This window comes from Salvelinus namaycush, chromosome 32 (genome assembly GCF_016432855.1).
Source record: "Salvelinus namaycush isolate Seneca chromosome 32, SaNama_1.0, whole genome shotgun sequence".
Lineage (NCBI taxonomy): Eukaryota > Metazoa > Chordata > Actinopteri > Salmoniformes > Salmonidae > Salvelinus > Salvelinus namaycush.
The window spans coordinates 9,346,134-9,369,591 of record NC_052338.1 but is presented as its reverse complement, the minus strand read 5'-3'; the positions used below and the strand labels follow the sequence as shown (position 1 = coordinate 9,369,591).

General features: G+C 42.8%; 1 protein-coding gene across 1 annotated transcript; it reads right to left on the bottom strand.

The window, feature by feature from the left end:
* Window positions 1-970: 970 nt before the first annotated feature.
* Window positions 971-23,150, bottom strand: LOC120026804 (tenascin-X-like). Its single transcript, XM_038971519.1, has 18 exons — window positions 22,757-23,150; window positions 21,884-22,258; window positions 21,170-21,697; window positions 20,575-20,690; window positions 13,824-13,977; window positions 13,428-13,706; window positions 11,804-12,607; window positions 10,590-11,344; window positions 4,651-4,738; window positions 4,069-4,188; window positions 3,637-3,789; window positions 3,350-3,492; window positions 3,098-3,230; window positions 2,836-2,987; window positions 2,289-2,385; window positions 1,565-1,726; window positions 1,205-1,368; window positions 971-1,069 (listed from the first exon to the last, which is right to left on the bottom strand). Exons 1-18 carry the CDS (start codon window positions 23,148-23,150, stop codon window positions 971-973), a joined length of 4,716 nt encoding a protein of 1,571 aa, XP_038827447.1.
* Between the last annotated feature and the right edge of the window lie 308 nt (window positions 23,151-23,458).

The following is a 23,458-nucleotide window of genomic DNA, read 5'->3' as shown; positions in this document are numbered from 1 at the left end:
CAACCGAAAATACAGGACATATAACCACAAAATAAGACAAACAAAGGACAAACACCAAAACTTGATAATTGCCAGTCAAGTACAAACAGAAATCTCCGTTATTCACCGCTCATTTCCACGGTTGTACCGTCATAGCCAGGGGACAGTGCATACATTTTTACAGCTTACACAAGGGGTGCCACAACACTTAAGAGTAAAAAAGAAAAGGGAAATCTCAAAGATAATCTAGAAACTGTACAATATAACATACAGATAACTGTCCTCTATACATTTGAAAAAATCGAATTGCTTTAGTCTGGAGAGCAAGGCATTGGGAAATTTTCAAACTAGCTAATAGGTGCAAGTACTGTGTATGCATGCATGAGTGAGTGTGTGTTTGCTTGTGTGCTTATGTACAGGTAACTACCCAAATAAAGCAAACACTTGAGTAAATGAGGGATACGAAGTATATTGAAAGCAAGTACTTCCACACAGGTATGGTTCCTGAGTTAATTAAGCAGTTAACATTCTATCATGCTTAGGGTATAAAAATAGCCAGTTGCCTATTATTTGGCTGCCATGGCTAGAAGAAGAGATCTCAGTAACTTTGAAAGAGGGGTCTCAAAAGAGAATTGGGGGTTTAAAGGGGGTGTGTGTGTGTATGTCTCAGTCACCAGATCTCAACCCAATTGAACACTTATGGGAGATTCTGGAGCGGCGCCTGAGACAGCGTTTTCCACCACCATCAACAAAACACCAAATGATGGAATATCTCACGGAAGAATGGTGTCACCTCCCTCCAATAGAGTTTCAGACACTTGTGGAATCTACGAGAAGGTGCATTGAAGCTGTTCTGGCTCGTGGTGACCCAACGCCCTATCGAGACACTTTATGTTGGTGTTTCCTTTATTTCAGCAGTTACCTGGATGTGTGTGTGTGTTCATAAACTGTGCCTCTCCCCCCTTCTCATTTTCTGTCCACCACTTTGTCATTATCCCTGAGTTGGAGGGGTGAAAGATGTTGGTCGGAGCTTCATCTCAGTGAAAGGGATGGACAAGTCCTTGCCTTTCCAGGCAGTCCAGATCACACCCTGAGACACAGAGACAATTCAGTTAGAAAACCACCCCGAACTTGTAATTGATTGTTCTGGAATAGTTGCCTTAGATTACTTTGGTGATATAGACTCTGAAATAGTGAAATGAGGTATGAAGTCGGTTGGTATTACCTGGTGATTGACACTGGTGTCGTAGAGGCCATTAAGGTTGGCCTCGTGGCAGTTCTTGTACCACCAACCCCCCTTATAGGACATGGCACAGCGGGTGATGAAAGGCGTGGGGTCTCTGTCTCTGGTAGAGAACATGCGCGCGTTGTGGTAACTCATAGAGTCACCTACAGGGACGAAAAAGTCAGGAAGGAAGGGGAAAAGGGAAGTAGAGTGGAAAGACAGATGGCAGGTGTGAGGAGGGAAACAGTAGGTGTGGAATAGAGGGATAATGAGAAAACAATAAGCGACGGGTTTAATGATAATGTGGAAGTATGCACAATAAGAGGTCAATCATTTTCAGTGGACAGATTCTGTTCATACCTGCTGTACCGCTGTACCCAGACACTTTGAGAGCATAGTTCCTTCTAACAGTGTCCACTGTGAATGCAGAGTACTTGGCAAACACTGATTCGTCCCCTGCACGGAGGTCCACACGTAGGGTCATTGGTGCCATGCTGGTTAGATTGTGTAGGTTCTCATTACCTATAGATGGACAGAGATGAGTGGGAAACAAGGTGTTAGAGCACACAAAAAACTGCTCACTGCCGAGCTCCTGAAGTAAACTATATGTGTTGCCTCTAGGGGGCGCTGAAGACTTATTTTCATCAGATCTACACAGTAGAAATTAGCATGATGCCTCTCAATGTTAGAATGAATAGTGGATAGTGCGCTACTGGCGTTAATGCTCAGCCAATCGCTCAAGAAAAGTTAAAGGGTTTTGAAGAGTGATAGGCCCTCTGCTACTGCTCTTGATTGTCCTTCTGTTTGTGCACCAATAGTGCCAGTAGTCACTTTTTTCCTACCGTCTTGCCATAAATTTCCACATTAAATTGATCCTTCTCATCTGGTGTTATACTGTTTAATTTATCTGCCCAGCAACGGGTCTATTTACAGAGTTGATCTGTCATGAGGGCTTACACTGTTTACGTAACAGTGATATAGTGTAGCTTTTGCGTTGTCATTCTAACAGTTCTATGTGATGTAATGCTGGTGCACTGCTGCTGAAGTGGGTGAAAACAAACTTAGCGTGACGAATGACTCTCACCCAGCCAAAATTCCCCACTCAGTTCTCCAAAACCTTTGCTGTAGTTTTTCCAGCCTCTGAAGAAGTCAGTTTTCCCATCCATCCTTCTCTGGAAAACCTGTAAAGCACACACGCTCATACAGCGGACATATACCATCCATAACCAACCGTTAACTCCCTCTCATGTCAGTTAAAGGAAAATACCACTCCAAAACTATTTTGGTATTTGGTATTTGATTAGTCCAATGTTGATCCAGTCCCAAAATGTTTTGGGATGTTTTGGGTCTTCAAGATAAACTTATTTTGAAAGTTCGATATCTTGAAAACTTGATTGCTGACATGCAAAACATTTTGGGACTGTATCAACTAATGAAATACCAAATAGCAAAAGATAGTTTTTGAGTGGTATTTTCCTTTAAGGGACATAGCTATTATGCAGTCAAATGTATTACATTTGCCATTACTTATGCTAAATCTATTGTCTACATCTGAATACATTTTAAATAGCAATCTCTCCCTTCACCAACAGTATAGACACATGGTCCCTGACACAATCATCTTCTCTTACCGTCCATCCGCCTCCATCAGTCACCTGGTCGCAGTAGACCAACACTGGTTTTCCCTGCCTTCCCTTGGGGAAGATCTCCACCTCTCCAGACTCATGTATCCCGTTTAGCAGCTCCTGGGAACAGTCACTTGGGAAGGGGTATCGGAGATTCCCTGACATACAAAATCAAAGAGAGAGCCTAACTTTATGAAACTGTGCTTTCGATGTATGTATTTCGTTTTGTAAAGTTTCTTTATAAAGTCAAATATATTTGACCACTTACCTGTGGTGAACTCAGTGGAAATTTTAGCAGTATAGCTCCCTCCCCTCTCCCCCTGTAGCTGCACGGTATACTTGGACATGGGATGCAGCCTGGTCAATTTGAACTCTGTTACTGTGGAGTCAATGGTAACCTCCTGTTGAGAAGAAATAGGTCATCTGTCTAGACCAGAGTTTGTTGCATTTTGTCCTAATTTACTGTCCTGAATAAAATCGAATGTGTGTCTGTCTCCACCTTTTACTCAATGTTCCTCACCTGCATCTCCTGTCCCTCCGTTTGATAGGTCAGCTTGTAGCTTCCCATGGCGGCAGAGGGTGCTTTCCACGTCAACAGCGCTGAGCGAGGAGTCACCTGACTGGCCTTCAGGTCACGCGGGACTTCCCCGTCTCCCCTGGATCCTGCCAGATGGACATGGACACAATCACAAGAAGCTCAGTTGTCAAATTAAATGAAAACATCAGCCTTCCTTTTCTGCTCGGTCTCGGGTGAGTTGATTGGTTTAAGCATTAGGGTAGTTTGAGAAGGTGTGTGTGCGGACTGACCACCGGTGGTGGTGAAGACGGTGATGGCGGCAGAGCTGTCCAGGTTGCCCAGCTGACTGGTGACTGTGACGGTGTACATAGTGGAGCCCTGTAGGCCTTTCAGCTGCTGCTCCGCCGCATTGCCCGATACAGTGATCTCGGCATCATCTGATCCTTGGTTGACACAGAAACAAGTAAGCAGCGGAGAGAGAGCAGGTGAGTGGCAGGGGAGAGAGGTAGGCAGCAGGATTTAATTTATTTCTCAGTGTTTATATTGTAATGCTGTTGGAGTGGTCATAAACTGACTGTCCAATACAAATACTATGATCTCATCTTGCCTGTGGCCTGTGTGAAAGCTCCAACTGGAAAGGAAAGGCTCTAATACGGCTTGGGCTTTTAAAAGCCCCACGGGGTATTGTTGTAATGGATATCCAACTTCTGATACCCCTTTACCTTTTTCAGAGCCATACACTATGACGTAACGGTCGACTGTTGCCAGTGCTGGTCGCCATAGCAGCAAGGCCTTGGTGTCTGTGACATTAATGGCCCGGAGATCCCTCGGAGGGTCAGGGACTGAGATCGGTTTGGGTTTGAAAAAAATGAAGGCAAGAGAAAGGTAGCGTTAGTTATCACAATGTGAAATCAAATCCTTTCGATACATCATTAGATTTGAATCTCATTCTTGCTAAAAAAGTATTTTGAAATTGAAGTTGAATCAGCTCCAGAATAGAGCCTTTGAGAAAATTTGAAAATGCACAGATCTTTCCCAGATCCTGCACCTGCTAGAACAATTATGAACACAGACCCCATATAAAATGCAGAGGAAACACCATACACACGAAAGTAAGAAACAAAACAAAAAATACATGTGGTTTTTAATGCTTAACTTAAATTCGTTGACCAAGACACCACCAAGGACCAAATTAAAGTGACTGTTGATAGTCTAACTTCCTATAATTTATAATCTGACAACTTCCTGTAAATTAGCATTAATCCTAAAATTGAAAGTCAACAGTATGACTGAAGTAAACGTACGTGTCATAACCAGGTCTTTGATTGCATCGCTCTCGTCCAGTCCAAGGACGGATATCACACTGACCTCATAGGAGGACCCTGGAGAGAGCTTTGACAGTGCCAGAGTGGAATCCCCAGAGTCCACCGTTGCGGAGAGAGGCTCCCCTGGAATAGAACGGGCAACTTCCGATGTGAATGCACAATGAACTGACGTGACTCAACAGCCAGGATTTTGACCCCCAGGACTTTAGTGTAAGCACCTACCTTCCTGTGTGTTAGTGTAGGTGACCTTGAAGCCACTCACTGGACTTTTTGGCTTGGTCCAGGACACAGAGAGAGACGTCTCAGTCACTTCACTGAAGACAAGACCCGAGGGAGGCTCTGGACCTGGGCATGGCACGGGAATATTAAGTGTGATTGAGAGCGAAAAAGAGAAACAAAAGATAGAAAGACGAACACAGACAGAAAGACGCATGAAAACAAATAAAGACAAATAAAAACTGTAAGAAAGAAAGAATGAAAAGTATCAAGAGAAAAATGATGGACATGGAAACAGCTAGAATATATTTGAGAAAGAGAAAATGGAGACTTGAGGTAAGTCATACTACATGTGAGGAGAAGAAAGATCAATATACCTTAAAATGTAGGTGCACTCATACTTTTCTTGTTTACTCACGCTGTTATTATTAGTGCTCCATTGAGTTTGGGTATATATGTACAGTGCAAACATATATACAGTATACACAGTACAGCATATACTAAAACAGACAAAGGTGTCACTGTTAAATGCAGATGTTGGACCCTGGAAAGCAGCAAGGGAAAAGGATGAGATATTAATGTTGAGCTGGTCTTTTGATCCTGAAAAAAAAAAGAAGTTGGCAGGAAAGAGAAAAGTTTAAATGGTTATAACAGAAGACAAGAAAAATCGAAGAGATGTTGATAACAAATACATACCCCATATTATTTTAATGCAAGAATAGGAGAGATAAAGCAAGATAAGGATAATTTCTAAGGAATAAGAAATGTGTTGACCAACAGATTTTCAACCATGAGTGAGCAGAATTCTGCCATAATGATTCCAAATACCATTTGAGACCTCACCCTCTGAAAAAAACAAAAAAAACTAGGTAATCGTTAAAACCTTGTCGAATTTAGTTCTTTAAAAAAAAAATTTTTACAAATATATTTAAAAAAGACTCATAGGATTAAAATCTGTACATTTCACGCTTAAGATCAGGAAAAACCATAGGGACCAACCATGGTCTTACCCTGGGTTTTGAGAGTGATGAAGGGAGCCAATGAAGGTTGCTGACTTAAAGCTTACCCTAAGTGAGAGAAGATCAGACCAGCAGTGAATGGCGGTTGTAGCTGAATGGTCTCATGAATATCAGAGTAATTTTCATTAGTACAGTGCCTTCAGAAAGTGTTCATACCCCTTTACTTTTCCCACATTTTGTTGTGTTACAGCCTGGATTTGTATTGATTAAATTGAGATTTAGTGTCACTGATCTACACACAATACCCCATAATGTCAAAGTGGAATTTTGTTTGTAGAAAATCTTTGAAATTAATAAAAAATAAATCATCTGAAATGTCCTGAGTTAATAAATATTCAACCCCGTTGTTATGGCAAGCTTAAATAAGTTCAGGAGTAAAAATGTGCTTAACACATCACATAAAAAGTTGCATGGACTCATTCCGTGTTCAATAATAGTGGTTAACATGATTTTTGTATAACTACCCCAGTTCCTGTACTCCACACATACAATTATCTATAAGGTCCCTCAATCAAGTAGGGAATTTTAAGCACAGATTCAACCACAAAGACAAGGGAGGTTTTTTAATTGCACGCAAAGCAGGGCACCGATTGGTAGATGTGTAAAAAATATATATACAGTGTCTTCGGAAAGTATTTGACTTTTTCCACATTTTGTTACGTTACAGCCTTATTCTAAAATTGATGAAATAAAAAAAATATCAGCAATCTACACACAATGATGACAAAGCGAATAACAGGTTTTTAGAAATGTTTGTAAATGTATAAAAAAATATATAATATTTGCATAAGTATTCAGACCCTTTGTTATGAGACTCGAAATTGAGCTCAGATGCATCCTGTTTCCATTGATCATCCTTGAGATGTTTCAACAACTTGATTGGAGTACACCTGTGGTAAATTCAATTGATTGGACATGATTTGGAAAGGCACACACCTGTCTATATAAGGTCCCACAGTTGACAGTGCACGTCAGAGCAAAAACCAAGCAATGAGGTCGAAGGAATTGTCCGTAGAGCTCCAAGACAGGATGGTGTCGAGGCACGGATATGGAGAAGGTTACCAAAACATTTCTGCAGCACTGAAGGTCCCCAAGAACACAGTGGCCTCCATCATTCTTAAATGGAAGAAGTTTGGAACCACCAAGACCCTTCCTAGAGCTGGCCACCCGGCCAAACTGAGCAATCGGGGGAGAAGGGCCTTGGTCAGGGAGGTGACCAAGAACCCAATGGTCACTCTGACAGAGCTCTAGAGTTCGTCTGTGGAGATGGGAGAACCTTCCAGAAGGACAACAATCTCTGTAGCACTCCACCAATCAGGCCTTTATGGTAGAGTGGCCAGACAGAAGATACTCCTCAGTAAAAGGCACATGACAGCGCGCTTGGAATTTGCCAAAAAGGCACCTAAAGACCTTCAGACCATGAGAAACAAGATTCTCTGGTCTGATGAAACCAAGATTAAACTCTTTGGCCTGAATGCCAAGCATCATGTCTGAAGGAAACCTGGCACCATCCCTACGGTGAAGCATGTTGGTTGCAGCATCATGCTGTGGGGATGTATTTCAGCGGCAGGGACTGGGAAACTAGTCAGGAACGAGGGAAAGATAAACGTAGCAAAGTACAGAGAGATCCTTGATGAAAACCTGCTCCAGAGTTCAGACTAGGGCGAAGGTTCACCTTCCAACAGGACAACGACCCTAAGCACACAGCCAAGACAACACAGGAGTGGCTTTGGGACAAGTCTCTGAATGTCCTTGTCCCAGTCAGAGCCCGGGCTTAAACCTGATCGAACATCTCTGGAGAGACCTGAAAATAGCTATGCAGCAACGCTCCCCATCCAATCTCACAGAGCTTGAGAGGATCTGCAGAGAAGAATGGGAGAAACTCCCCAAATACAGGTGTGCCAAGCTTGTAGCGTCATACCCAAGAAGACTCGAGGCTGTAATCACTGCCAAAGGTACTTCAACAAAGTACTGAATAAAGGGTCTGAATACTTATGTACATTTTATATTTCAGTTTTTTATTTTTAATAAATTAGAAAAAAATCGAAAAACCTGTTTTTGCTTTGTCATTATGGGGTATTGTGTGTTGATTGATGAGGGGGAAACATATTTCATCAATTTTAGAATAAGGCTGTAAGCTAACAAAATGTGGAAAAAGTCAAGTTGTCTGAATACATTCCAAAGGCACTGTATATATCCCTTTGAGCATGGTGGCATTATTAATTAGGCTTTGGATGGAGTATCAATACACCCAGTCACCACAAAGATACAGGCGTCCTTCCTTACTCAGTTGCCGGAGAGGAAGGAAACTGCTCAGGGATTTGATCATGAGGCCAATGGTGATTTTAAAACAGTTAGAGGTTAATGGTTGCGATATGAGAAAACTGAGGTTGGATCAACAACATTGTAGTTACTCCACAATACTAACCTAAATGACAGAGTGAAAAGAAGGAAGCCTGTACAAATTCCAAAACATGCATCCTGTTTACAACAAGACACTTAAGTAATACTGCAAGAAATGTGGCATAGATATTAACCTTTTGTTTGGGGAAAATCCAACACATTATTGAGTACCACTCTTCATATTTTCAAGTATGGTGGTGGCTGCATCATTTTATGAGTATGCTTTTCAACGGCAAGGACTAGGGGAGTTTTTTATGCTAAAAATTAAAATAATACAGCTATAAGAACAGGCAAAATCCTAGAGGAAAACCTGGTTATCTGCTTTCCAACAGACGTTGGGAGACAAAATCACCTTTCAGTAGGACAATAACCGAAAACACAAGGCCAAATCTACACTGGAGTTGCTTACCAAGACGAATGTGAATGTTGAGTGGCCTAGTTACCGTTTTGACTTAAATCGGCTTGAAAATCTATGGCAAGACTTGAAAATGTCAGTCTACTGTAGCAATGATCAACAATCAACTTGACAGAGCTTGAAGAATTTTTAAAAGAATAATGGGCAATTATTGTACAATCCAGGTGCTGGACAAAAAGACTCAGTTGTAATCGCCGCCAAAGGTGCTTCTGCAAAGTATTGATTCAGGGGTGTGAATACTTATGTAAAAGAGATATTTCTGTATTTCATTTCCAATAAATTTGGTCAAATTTCTAAAAACATATATTTAATCCATTTTGAATTCAGGCTGTAACACAACATGTGGAATAAGTCAAGGGGTAGGAATACTTTCTGAAGGCACTGTATGTGCTTAACACATGGATGTGTTTGGGTTGACATACTGTCCATGTACAAAACGGAAAACACAGGCTGTATATGACATGTCGTATATGGACCAGGGAGGCTATGTAATCACGTGTTTATTGTGTAAGGTTTAGCACTGTAATGATTATATATTAGAGAGTATCCCTCAACATAACCTACATTTTGAAGATGATGAACTCATGCTCACATTTGTTTGATGGGATGTGCTTCAGATAGTTTCCCAGTTAGCAACAGCCCATTTCCCCTGGGTGTTTTGGCAATCATACCTGTTTTTCCACAATGCACCCAGTATGAACAATACACATCACAGTTGCACTAATCACTGCACAACATGGTATAAACAAGGGGTTAACATGAAATACAAATGATTAGCACAGATGCATGATTATTTGGTCATTGCATATTTAAGCAATAAGGCCCGAGGAGGTGTGGTGCATTTGGCCAATATACTACAGCTAAGGGCTGTTCTTTTGCACGACGCACCGCGGAGTGTCTGGATACAGCCATTAGCCGTGGTATATTTGTCATATACCACAAACCCCAAAGGTGCCTTATTGCTATTATAAACTGGTTACCAACATAATTACAACAGTAAAAATCGATATTTTGTCATACCCGTGGTATACGGTCTGATATACCACGGCTTTCAGCCAATCAGCATTCAGGGCTCAAACCACCCAGTTTATAATTTGTAATTAAAGCTTTGGATTTATTTACCATTCCTTTAATTAAAAGCTCTTGGTTCTCAAGGACAAACCAAAATAAACACAGCTCACGGTATCAATAAGCAGATGATGCAAATTAACGACAGACATGATGAAGTACTGTAATTCAGGAAGTTACAGTATCAAGAGTGTGACAACTCTTGAAATGGATATGGATCAAGCAGCTGTGCAAGTGTACCTCACCTAAAATGGTGTGAGGATGTATCGGCATCTAACTTGGGTCTCTTGAATAACTTGCATAGTTCAAAAGAAGAGAAGTCCTGTGCTTGAACAATGAGCTAATGAACCCTTGTAGTAGTTGGTAGAGATTTAACTATGGCCAGTACCTGTGCTTACGATGAGTCTGTGAATTTTGGAGCGTAGTCCGGGACCCTTCCCAAATACGGACAGGGAATAGCGTGTCTGTGGATGGAGATTCTGGAATGGGAATGAGCGAGCCGACCCTGGAAGGACTTTGGAGAACTTGATTGTACCCCCGTCACCAACTTTAGCCATAGTATTACTGTTGCTGTTCTGTCTCTGGTTATCACTTTTGCTATTGGTAACAGGGTTCTCCTCCCCTCCCTCCTTACCTTGACTCACCCCCATTTCACTTTCCTCCTCACTATCCTCCTCTGACTCACTCTCCCCTTCCTCCACTTCCTCTTCCTCCTCTTCCTCCGCCTCATTCTTACTTCCATGCTCTTCCCGGGTTACTATGAAATTTCTGTACATCCCCTCTGGTGCTCCCCAAACAAGTACGAACCCTCCTGAGGTTATGCTTTGAACCCCCACTGAGTTTAGAGGCTGGCCTGTTTTTCCAGTAGTAGTGGCATCTGATCCATTTATCTGGTTTGGTCTGTCTGTTGAATCAGCAGTCTTACTCACTTGGCTCCCTTTGTCATGATGACCTGTTTTTGAATCTTGGCTACTTTGGCTCAAGCTACCGCTATTTCTAATATATGTTTGACCTTCTGCTATTTTACTAGCTGTGGTATTTGCTCTCTTGATGAGAGTTTCAGGCTTAAGGTCTGTGTTTGTGTCATTCTGGCTGGTTCTGTAGGTGCCCTGCTCCTCCGGTTGAGTGGTGTGGATGATGATGCCGTTGTCTCTGTTTGTCAGTTTAGGTTGGAAAGGTCTGCGTATGGGACCTCTTGATGGATGCTGAGGGGGTCTCAGGTTTGTTCGTGTCCTCTTTTGGAATGGTCCCATATTTGGGTGTGAGCGGCATTGTTGGGTCCCCTTTGGAGGTAGACGGTGTGAGGGTGGTGTGCCGCCCACTGTCAGAGTCTTTGACTTGTTTCGTTCAGTTCCAGACGACACCACGTCAGTTGCCCTGTCTGCGTCTGTGCTCATACCGTCCTCTGTTACTGCAATACCATTCTCTGCCACTGCAGCATTTTCTTTAGTAGAGTCTGATTCCTCTGAAGTGGAGGATGATGATGAATAGCCTTCTTTGCCACTCTGTTCTGATTCACTGGATGATTTTGGTGCCCTCTCTGGCTGAGCATCTGGATGGAGGGTTGAGGATTGGGAAACAGGCAATGTCTTTGCAAACACCACTTGTCTGCCAGTCATGGGTTGACCCATACTGGTCTTTGATTAATTTAGTTTTGTGGGAGCTGAAGAAGGTGAACGTGTCCTGTTTCGGAATGGTCTCATATTTAGGTTTGGGCGGTGTTGGTAGGGCCCCTTTGGAGGTAGGCGGTGAAAAGGTGGTGTGCCGCTCACTCTCAGAGTCTTTGTCTCGTTTTGTTTGGTTCCAAACAATCCCATGTCAGTTGTTTTCTCTCCATCTCTGCTGATACCCACTTCTGCAACTTTATCTTTATCTGAGTATGTTGTTTTTGAATGTCCTGTTTCAGACACTTTTAGGGCACTGTCCTCTTTTTCAGCAAAACCCTGCTCTGTTGTGGGTTTACTTTGAACTATTGTGCCATCCCCCCTCCCCCCAATGACTCTCTCTCTACAGGTCACATTGACTTTCCTGTGTGTCAATTTAATCTTGTTGACACATTTCTTCCCGTTCAGGTGAACAGTAGTATTTGTTTCTGATGTGGTTGTAGGCTCCAAGCCATCTGTCCCTTGCCCTGGCTCGTTTGTTTCAGTCTCTGTACCCATTTTCCTATCAGGTAGGTCCTTTAAGCCGGGAATCACTGTTGGTTGTTCAGAACCAAAACTCGTAGTGGCATTTTCAGGAAGGATTCCAACAGGATATGTCTTTGTCGAAGTTCCATCTTTTTCTCCAAGTGGACTTGTCTTCAGCTTAGTGTTTTTCACAGTTATAGCTATAGTCCTGTCCCAAACAATGGGATTTTCTGTTTTAGTGTCAGTTTTTAAGGTCTTCTTGACCTTTGACCCCACCAATGGATTTCTGCTTGAAGGCTTTTTCAGAAGACTGTGACCCACTCTCCTCCCACCCTGGCTTACACTTGTACCATTAAAACGGATAGAGTCTCCAATGTATGGCTTCCTGGGCAAAGTTATTCTATCACCTGGTTTATGTACAACCCTGTATTTTGTGTTGACAAGTGGTCTTTTACTGGTTGTAACAGATGGGTCCTCTTTGGTTCCATTGGTGCCTTTGACTGTTACAGAGCCTGGTCCACTCCTATTCTTTCCACTCTCTGGTTCTTCACCCTTGGCCTTTGAGTAGTAGATGGCCTTCACAGGCTTTGTATTCCCTGCTGGGTCTTCATGGCTTGCTACTCCTGGTGCTACCTGCATGGTCACAGTGTCCATGGTCACCCTGGATATTGTCTCTGTGGATTTTCCTAAAGGCACGAAGCGATCATTTGGAACCAAAGATAACAATATTTTTTTTTGATCCGACTACAAGAGGGAAGCACTGTTAGATCCAAATGGGAAAATCAAAAAGAATATCTTTGAACTGAACACTTTGAATTATCCTGTTTTCCAACAACACCTGCATTGACATTAGTGCAATAAATAGTTGGCCTATGTGCTGTCCAAACCTGCGGGGAGAAGTGGAAAGAGTATTACATTTGGTCATCAATACAACCTTGCCTTTCATTGTTCGGGTGCTGAAAATGTCAATGTTGTGAGTTAAGTGTGTGCCGCTACTGTCGAGAAAGAGAGAATGAATAATGAAAATGGAAATATATTTTACAAAGAGAGATCAGGTTAGCTCCAGGAGCAGTCTTTATATTGTACCTCTATTAATTTCAAGCTATTTTAATTTCACTTCCAATGACCTGCTCTATTGAAAAATGACGTGTCTAGACATGTTAACTTTAGTGGGATAACAGTTCACAGGAGCAGGGCTGGCCGCTCTTGCATATTCATTCACATTGCCAGGGAATCCAATTTGTTTGAGAGATTTCTCTCTCTTTTAAACATAATGATGACTTTCTCTTTCTCTCCTGCTTCTTCTGCTTACTTCACAATTTATTTGTTGTTTCATGACTGTATAACTCTTATCTTAAAATATAGAATTATTTTTATGGTCTTCATTTCCAAATAAACTAATAAAGAATATGGCCTATAAATCAAGATTGCTTCTTATACAATCTAGTCCCTGGATTTTTTCATATGCAATGTAGTAACTAAAGTAAGCCATCCAATAAAACTCACCAGGAGTGACTTGGACTGTTGCTGGCTTGCTCTTGATCCCGCCCTTTTCAGCCACTAGCGTGATGTCATACAAATGTCCTGGGTCCAAACCGTCAATCTGGGCAGAGTCCCTCTCAGGGGGCAGGGTTAGGTCTTGTCTTCCCTTGGCTGTTCCGTCTGTCTGATTGGGTGCAACAGTTAAGCGATACCTGTCGATGTCTCCTTGCGATTGTTCCCATTGGACAACTGCAGATGTTGTGGTTGTCTTCACAACTCGAAGGTGTGTGGGTCCAGAGATAACTGGGTGGTGGGTCGGGGAAAAGCAGTGGGGGAAAAAACGACTTAGCATTTATATCTATTGATAACCAAAGTAACAGATGCTAATAAAGAGATACAAAATGTGGTTTCCTGACTCACGGGTTGTGAATTCTGCTGTGCTCTCAGTGCTCATTCTCCTATTTATTTCTCCCTTGATTGTCACCGTGTACTCCTGCCCGGCCGCCAGTCCTGTTTGGGTGTAGGTCGTGAGCTTCCCTCCAACTTGAGATGTTATCTGTTGATCGCCCTCTTTCTGTGTGGCACAGAAAACGATACAGTTCATGTTAGAACGGGCATCAGGAGGAATATGAATAATTATGATGAAATGGTCTACTGGTATTTCAGTTAATTTTCTAAAGTAATGGTAGTCAGAACCTGTGTTAAACATTATTTTTGAATGGGTGCATGTACTGTATGCTTACCAGCAGGGGGAGTAGGCTAATTTACAAATTCTGTCATGCCGAAGCCTATATTCAGATATTTTGGAAACGTCAACCGAGCCAACTTGGGTGGGCAGCTTCTCTTTATATTATTATTTTCTTGGCAATGAGATAAACAGCCTCATATTCCAATGATGCAATAGTAGTATTGTGAAAGTATTTCATTATTAACATATATGGGAAATCCAGTAGCTCACAAAGCTTTGAGAAATGGTGTCACACAAATAACATTACAGTATACACAGCATCTGGCAACCCCACTCAACTATAGTCAACCATTCACGTTCCAACGTTCACAATATCCTTTATTGGTATGTCATCATTTGAAAAACCAACTTATAAAAGATGCTATTAAAACAAAAACAGTATCAGGTTGTTATTCTTCAATCTATGTATTGAAAAACGGCAGTATTTCCATTCATTTAAAAGCAGTAGTTTAAGGGTTTACTCAATTACTCCAATGTGGGGGTGTTCTCCAAGTTTTTCTCCATTGTGTAATATATTTTCTCATATGGGAAATCGGACACAGCTGGGTTGCCAGGTTGCCCAGCATTGATCTTCAGTGTCCGTGTGTCATATGCCTCTAATTCTTTCAGCAGTTATTTCAAGAGATGAGTGTGTTGTGCTTTATCTTGCACAATGTGGGGCTTGCTCCCCATTTGTGTACGTGTGTTGTTATCTGTAAACATGAGATGAATGTGTATCTCCCTTATTCATTCTCTTCTGCTATGTGTCACAGCTGCTGACCAATGAAGTCATTTCTCTGATCAGGGCCATGTTTTTGACAGTGTTTATGGCTGCCCTAGCAACAAGCATCCCACATCTGCATCTTTTCTTCTTCCTTGCTGCCCACTCACTCTTTCTCCCATTATCCTTCCCTTGACTTTCTCCTTTGCTCATTGTCCTCATCCCTAATTTTCTCTCCTCTGTTCAGTTTGATGTATTCCCTGTACAAGGATGTTCTCCCTTCCGCCATATTTCTTCTCACACCTACCCCTGTCATGTATGGAAAAATAGACTGTTTCCCTTGTTGTTGTTTTGGGAATGCGTCCTGGTGCTGATGCTGTGGCCAAGCGTCACTCTACTAACCGACAATAGTCTCTATATACTGTTTTTCTCTCTCTTTTTCGTCTGGAACCCTTTTATGAAGAACAATAATCTCATTCACACATTGAAAAAATTACATTAAGTAGGAAAAAGAGGGGAGTGGGATTTGTGCTAGGTTGTTTCATCTTGGTACAATTTCCCTACCTTTTCCTCTAGTACTCTTGGTTGTCATTAAGGTGTTTCTCTTTGTTACAGTGTTGTAGATTTGTCTTTTACTGACATAGATACTGCTTCTCAAGAGTGCTTGTTTCTGCTCTAATAGCAAGGTCCAACAACATGTGCATGATGAGTACCAATCCAGTTTGTCATTGTGTAAGTCTGACATCACCTCTCTGTGCAGATTGGGAGCATATGTTTTATTAAAGCTCCAATGCAGCCATTTTTTAAATTTATCTCAAATCAAATCATTTCTGGGTATCAATTAAGTACCTTTCTTTTCAATTTAAATTGTTAAAAATACACAAAATTAGCTTCTTAGCAAAGAGCAATTTCTCAAGCAAGAATTTTGCTAGGACTGTCTGGGAGTGGTCTGAGGAGAATTGAAAACTAGCTGTTATTGCCAGAGAGGTTTGGAACTCTTTCTTATTGGTCTATGAACTAATTTACCGCCAGGTGATATCTCAAACTCCATCCCACATTTGAGTAATTTAGCAGACGCTCTTACCCAGAGCGACTTACAGTAAGTGCATACATTTTAGTACTTTTTCATGCTGGTCCCCAGTGGGAATCAAACCCACGACCTTAGCATTGCAAGTGCCACGCTCTACCAACTGAGCCACACAGGAGGACCAAAAACGGGTTGAAATTTAAAGCAGTTTTTTCAAACAGCTCTTACACTAAAAGAGCATTATCATCATTATTATTATTCCAACCGCATAGTGTGGAAATATATATAAAACACGGGGAAAAATCACGTTTTTGACTACACTAGGCCTTTAAGGGACAATTACAGTGGGACATTTGCACACATGTCCCAAATATTGTATTAGATCATAAGAATGTACACTTTTTTAATACATAGTGTCCAGGCTACTGTCTGTTAACTGAACTGGAACTCAATAGGAAGTTAAGCATCCAGTACTAAATTACATGATTCATGTAGTGCAAATCATTGAAACACTAAAAACAGCCTATACTCAAAATAAAGTGTACAAAGGCAGCTTTGAATGCAATTGGTAGCATATGTCTCTGTGAATTCACTGGAATTCATTTATTTCATCCATTAGCTACCTTTGATATTGGAAACTGGATTTCATCTCTTCAATCCACGTATTGATACCATGAGCTGCTGAACAAATTGAATACAACAACACACTTAAAATATGATGTCCTCCATTCTGTGGTTACTATGGCTGTGAATCCAACCATATACAGTTGAACCAGTATATAATGATATAAGTTGAACCAGTAAAAGCAAACCAGTATTTACTGAGGTGACCGTTTGTTAACGCCAAACGTCATTAAGTAGAAACTGGCAAAATATCCACTGCTAATTCTTTTGGCAAAGCATTTGAATATCTGCACATTTACAGCATCTATAAACCATGTTATGTACTCCAATAGTCCACTAATGGGTTATGCTCAGTGAAACTCGTTTTTTGCCATTTGAAAGTCTTCAAAGGCTTCGTGAAATGAATGACTGAATAGAAATTGAAAACATAATAATCTGTTTCTGACATGGCCTGAGGCTCCCCTGCCACTAACTGTTGCGTATGGACTCACCTTTCATTTGTGTGATGGACCTCTGCTGCTCAGCTGTCAAACTGTGGTGTGCTACTGTTCTCAAGGTCAATCTTTTTGGATTTATTTATTTTGGGATGATTTCCACTCTTTGGTATAGAAAATGAAGGGCTCTATTGAATCCTTATCGTGGAGGTTCAAGGTAACAACATGATTATAATTTCAAGGCAATGTTCCGGCGTTAGCGGAGACTGCATTCACGGTAAACGCTGTATACACTGACATAGCTCTTTCCATGACGTAGACCGACTAGGTGAATCCAGGTGAAAGCTATGATCCCTTATTGATGTCACTTGTTAAATCCACTTCAATCAGTGTAGGTGAAGGGGAGGAGACAGGTTAAAGAAGGATTTTTAAGCCTTGAAACAATTGAGACATGGGTTGTGTATGTGTGCCATTCAGAGAGTGAATGGGTAAGACAAAAGAAGTGGCTTTGAGCGGGGTATGATAGTAGGTGTCTGGCGCACTGGTTTGTATCAAGAACTGCAATGCTGCTGAGTTTTTCACACTCAGCAGTTTCCTGTGTGTATCAAGAATGGTCCACCACCAAAAGGACATCCAGCCAACTTGACAACTGTGGGAAGCATTGGAGTCAACATGGACCAGCATCCCTGTGGAACGCTTTCGACATCTTGAAGAGTCCATACCCCAACGAATTGGAAGGTGTATTAGGAAGGTGTTCTTAATGTTTTGTTCATTCGGAAAGTATTCAGACCCTTTGACTTTTTCAAGATTTTATGTTACAGCCTTATTCTAAAATTGATTAAATTGTTTGTTTTTCTCATCAATCGACACACAATACACCATAATGAAATATCACATTTACATAAGTATTCAGACCCTTTACTCTACTTTCTTGAAGCACCTTTTGCAGCAATTACAGCCTCAAGTCTTCTTGGGTATGATGCTACAAGCTCTGTCAGTTTGGATGAAGAGCGTCGCTGCACAGTTATTTTTAGGTCTCTCCAGAGATGTTTGATCGGGTTCAAGTCCGGGCTCTGGCAGGGCCCCTCAAGGACATTCAGGGACCTGTCCGGGAAGCCACTCCTGCTTTGTCTTGGTTGTGTGCTTAGGGTCATTGTCCTGTTGGAAGATGAACCTTCGCTCCATTCTGAGGTCCTGAGCACTCTGGAGCAGGTTTTCATCAAGGATCTCTCTGTACTTTGCTCCGTTCATCTTTCCCTCGATCCTGCCTAGTCTCCCAGTCCCTGCCGCTGAAAAACATCCCCACAGCATGATGCTTCCACCACCGTGCTTCACTGTAGGGATGGTGCCAGGTTATCTCCAGATGTGACGCTTGGCATTCAGGCCAAAGAGTTCAATCTTGGTTTCATCAGACTAGAGAATCTTGTTTCTCATGGTCTGAGTCCTTTAGGTGCCTTTTGGCAAAGTCCAAGTGGGCTGTCATGTGCCTTTTTACTGAGGAGTGGCTTCCGTCTGGCCATTCTACCATAAAGGCCTGATTGGTGGAGTGCTGCAAAGATTGTTGTCCTTCTGGAAGGTTCTCCCATCTCCAAAGAGGAACTCTGGAGCTCTGTCAGAGTGACCATTAGGTTCTTGGTCACCTCCCTGACCAAAGCCCTTCTCCCCCGATTGCTCAGTTTGGTCGGGCGACCAGCTCTAGGAAGAGTCTTGGAGGTTCCAAACTTCTTCCATTTAAGAATGATGGAAGCCACTGTGTTCTTGGGGACCTTCAATGCTGCAGAAATGTTTTGGTACCCTTCCTTGACACAATCCTGTCTCGGAGCTCTATGAACAATTCCTTCGACGTCATGGCTTGGTTTTTGCTCTGATATGCACTTTCAACTGTGGGACCTTATATAGACAGGTGTGTGCCTTTCCAAATCATGTCCAATCAATTGAATTTACAACAGGGGTACTCCAATCAAGTTGTAGAAACATCTCAAGGATGATCAATAGAAACAGGATGCACCTGAGCTCAATTTCGAGTCTCATAGCAAAGGGTCTGAATACTTATGTAAATAAGGTATTTCATTTTATTATTATTTTTATACTATATATTTGCTAAAATGTGTAAAAACAAGTTTTCGCTTGGTCATTATAGGGTATTGTGTGTAGATTGATGAGGAAAATGTTTTATTTAATATATTTTAGAATAAGGCTGTAATGTAACAAAATGTGGGAAAAGTCAAGGGGTCTGAATACTTTCCAAATGCACTGTATATGTACATATCTACCTCAATTACCTCGTACTCCTGCACATCGACTCGACACTGGTAGCCCATGTGTATATATAGCCAAGTTAACATTACTCATTGTGTATTTATGCCTTGTGTACATTTTTTCTATGATTTCTCTTTTTCTCTCTCTGCGTTGTTGGGAAGGCCGCACAGGTTAGCATTTCACTGTTAGTCTACACCTGTTGCTTATGAAGCATGTAACAAATAACATTTGATTTGTTTTGAAGGCAAAGGAGTCAATGTTTTTTCCATGGCATGTTTTAATCTACTGTATGTCATCCTTGAATTCCCTTGGGCTCTCAGGGAAATGTTAGGCAAACATTTTGGGGATTTGTAATGGAAATAACGCAGCACCATGACTTTTCAACATGACCTTAAATTTGCCCCCAAAACAAGTCTTAAAACCTGGAATGAGAACTGGGCTCCGTGCCATGAGACAATTCTCAGCTAATATAGTGAGCTCCAAAAGTATTGGAACAATGACACATTTGTTGTTTTGGCTCAGTACTCCTGCACTTTAGAGGGTATTTTCATCCGTTTCGGATGAACCGTTTAGAAATGACATTACTTTTTGTACACAGTCCCCCCATTTTGGGGGAGTTGGGGTGGCAGGTAGCCTAATGGTTAGAGCGTTGGTCCAGTAACTGTTGTTAGATCGAATCCCTGAGCTGACAAGGTAAAAATCTGTCATTCTGCCCCTGAACAAGGCAGTTAACCCACTGTTCCTAGGCCGTTGTAAATAAGAATTCCCGATTAATTCAGGACTATCCGCAATCATGGTAGCATCCACATTAATGTAGAAGTTCTTAAAAACATATTATATTCTTATTTACAATAAAATTGACTCCATAATGACACACAATACATTATTTACCATTCATTTCTATTGGGCACAAAATGATCTGAAACACATCCAAAAGAAACAGCAAATGGATCCAACAAGTTCGTAGAGTCACAAGCTTGATTGCGTGCTTCATTGCGTGCTAGGAATTTAAAAAAATTCACTTGTGTTTATTAAAGTAGTCAAAAGTTTAGTGTGTATATAAGTGAATTTGTCCCAATTCCTTTGATCCCCGGGGGGACTATGTACAAAAAGTGCTGTCATTTCTAAACGGTTCACGCGATATGGATAACAGCTGACAGTCTGTACTATAACCTCCATAGTCACTGTATCCTTTCAAATCCAAAGTGCTTGAGAACAGAGCCAAAACCAACAAAACATATGTCACTGTCCCAATAATGTACATCTGTTGTCTAACAGTTGTTTCTCAAGTTCAGTTTCCTTTGTGCTTTAGTTAGGACCCAGATTCACAACTCACGACTTCGAAGAGATTGTGAGTAGGGTGTGTAGGGTGTTGTTACCTGGCTGGCGAAGGTGATGTGGTAGGTGTCATACTGGACTGGAGGCGGGGTCCAGTAGAGGGTAACAGAGGATTCTGTGATGTCCTTGGTGTTGAGCTGGGACACACCAGACATGGCTAGAGACAAGGGAGGGGTTAGGTGCTTCATTACAGTCATTCAAGCCAGCAATGCCATACAATGTTTCCTTGCATTAGCTAAAGGGATTTACCGTGGAATTGATTTGGAAAGCAATAAGGCATCTTTTTGCGAAGCTGGCACCCCCCCCCCCCCCCCCCCATTTAACATTAAAGTCAATGTAAAATACAGAGTCCTATCTCCCTAAAAGGTACAGGCCCATTAGTTAACTTGTGTCAGCGTCTCAAGCTGCAACATATGGTAGTGGTCTACACACTGTAAGTCCATACGGTACTTGAAAGCATAGCGTGGCATATATAACAGTATGTGGAATTGGATAGAAGGGAATACTATATTCCACACACTATGATATATTAACACTGCCCTGTGGCTAATACAGTACGCACTCTTTTTCACTGGACAATATAAAAGGCTATTGCAGCCTTGAGAGAGTTTTATAGAGAATATTTGGATGACTCACCGGTGCCACAGTCAGCTCCAGTGAACCCAGCTTCACACTGGCTGCAGTCCGGGGGGGCGAAACCACGGCGACACACACACCTCCCCTTCACGCAGCGCCCTTTGTTGCTGCAGTTATCGGGACAGCCCTTAGCAGCGCAGTCCTGTCCGCTGAAGCCCACTTCACACACGCACTTCCCGTTCACGCACCTTCCCTTGTTGCTGCAGTTATTGGGACATGCTTTGGCGGAACAGTCCGGCCCCGTAAAGCCGCTATCGCAGACACATTGGCCGTTCACACACTTTCCACGGTTGCTGCAGTTGCCAGGGCAGGACTTGGTGGAGCAGTCTGGGCCTGTAAAACCGCTATCACACACACACTTACCGTTCACACACTTCCCCCCGTTTTTGCAGTTTCCAGGACATGCCTTGGTGGAGCAGTCTGGGCCTGTGAAGCCAGTATCACACACACACTGCCCGTTCACACATCGCCCCTTGTTGTTACAGTTTCCAGGACAGGACTCTGAAGAGCAGTCTGGCCCTGTGAAACCTGGGTTACACACACACTGCCCGTTCACACATCGCCCCTTGTTGTTACAGTTTCCAGGACAGGACTCTGAAGAGCAGTCTGGCCCTGTGAAACCTGGGTTACACACACACTGCCCGTTCACACATCTTCCCTTGTTGTTACAGTTTCCAGGACAGGACTCTGAAGAGCAGTCTGGCCCTGTGAAACCTGGGTCACACACACACTGCCCGTTCACACATCTTCCCTTGTTGTTACAGTTTCCAGGACAGGACTCTGAAGAGCAGTCTGGCCCTGTGAAACCTGGGTCACACACACACTGCCCGTTCACACATCTTCCCTTGTTGTTACAGTTTCCAGGACAGGACTCTGAAGAGCAGTCTGGCCCTGTGAAACCTGGGTCACACACACACTGCCCGTTCACACACTTCCCCTTGTCATTGCAGTTGCCGGGGCAGTCAGACAAACTGCAGTCGGGTCCACTGAACCCTGGGAAGCAGACACACTTGCCATCCTCACAGCGTCCCTGGTCACTGCACTCATTAGGACACTCGTCTCCCTCCGGCTTGATGGAGCACTCTGCACCTAGAGAGGGGGTTCGGACAGACGCAGAGTAAAGCAGTAAGACACTACAGCGTATTGATATTTTGAACCGATTAGTGGATACACTATTGGTGCTGTCGCTGAAAGTGTCCCACATTGAGAGAAGGGTGGAGAGCTAGATAAGGAGGATTGTCTAAGATCACATTGGGCAGCAAGTTAGAGCTGGACCTTGTCCTATACTTGCTTTGATTGGTCGAGCCCGTTAGCAGAGTCCTCATCACTCAGGTTAGTTAGATCATATGAGCATGGCTGTAGTCTGCCAGTTCAAAATGTGATCATCGTTGAGGTAAGTGATGGATAGTTTGTTATATTCATGTGAGAGCTGTGTGTGTGTGCAACCTGCGTGTGTTTGTGTGTGTGCTCAAATGAGAACCAGTTGGGTAATTCAGTGAGATGGGAGGAGCTATGAGGTGCTGCCGTATGATGGTTAAAACGAGACTCAGTTGATCAGTGAGTCACCTGGCAGCAGTCCTACTGTACCTTTACTCTGCTGGGATGTGCAGCAGCCCCCCTCTGGGCCTCCACACTTCTCCCTCAATGATGACACCTCCTTCTCCAGCCTCTCCAGACGGTCTCGCAGGGCAGCAAACTCGGCCTCGCACCCGCCTGCGCACGACCCCGGAACCAGTCGGATCCGATGGGTAAGGACTAGAGCAGAACCAGGCTCAAGGTCCAGTTCCTTGCCCTGGGTCTGACTGGAGTCCCCCTGAACACACGCCTCAGAGATCACTACTTTGATTGGCTGCCCGCCACCCTCTGGCTTTGTGTCCCTGGGTGCCCTTTGACCCCCAGGCTGCAGGCTCTGGGAACCTGATGGGGTCAGGAGGGCAGGGCAGGTGAGGAGCAGGATGAGGAAGGATGGGACAAGAGACATTTTTGGCGGGAAGCTGCCTTCAGGTGGAGGGGGAGGGCAATTGTCTTTGTTGGTTGAAGAGAAACTGATAGTAGATCACTTCAAAAAATGACAGTTTTCAAGGAAAGGCCAGGGCAGACGGATGAACTCTCTGCTGTGGCGGTGCCTACAGGTCAAGGGGTTTTCTCATCAAGAGGTTGTCTTATTCATGGGAATCTGTAGAACCGTTGCCTCAAAGTGGAGGATATTCAAAGACTCCCTTGCCACTGTATCCCAAGAATTTCCCTAGGAAACAAGAGAGTTAAGAATAAACATTCCCCTGAATTTAT

What these genes read in the sequence shown, in the direction of transcription:
- LOC120026804 (XM_038971519.1), bottom strand. Translation starts at nt 23,150, where the DNA reads ATGTCTCTTGTCCCATCCTTCCTCATCCTGCTCCTCACCTGCCCTGCC. An exon ending in CACAGCAGAATTCACAACCC is followed by an intron (nt 13,707 to 13,823) that starts GTGAGTCAGGAA and finishes CCCACCACCCAG; the next exon opens with TTATCTCTGGACCCACACAC. An exon ending in TTCCACTGAGTTCACCACAG is followed by an intron (nt 2,988 to 3,097) that starts GTAAGTGGTCAA and finishes TTTGTATGTCAG; the next exon opens with GGAATCTCCGATACCCCTTC.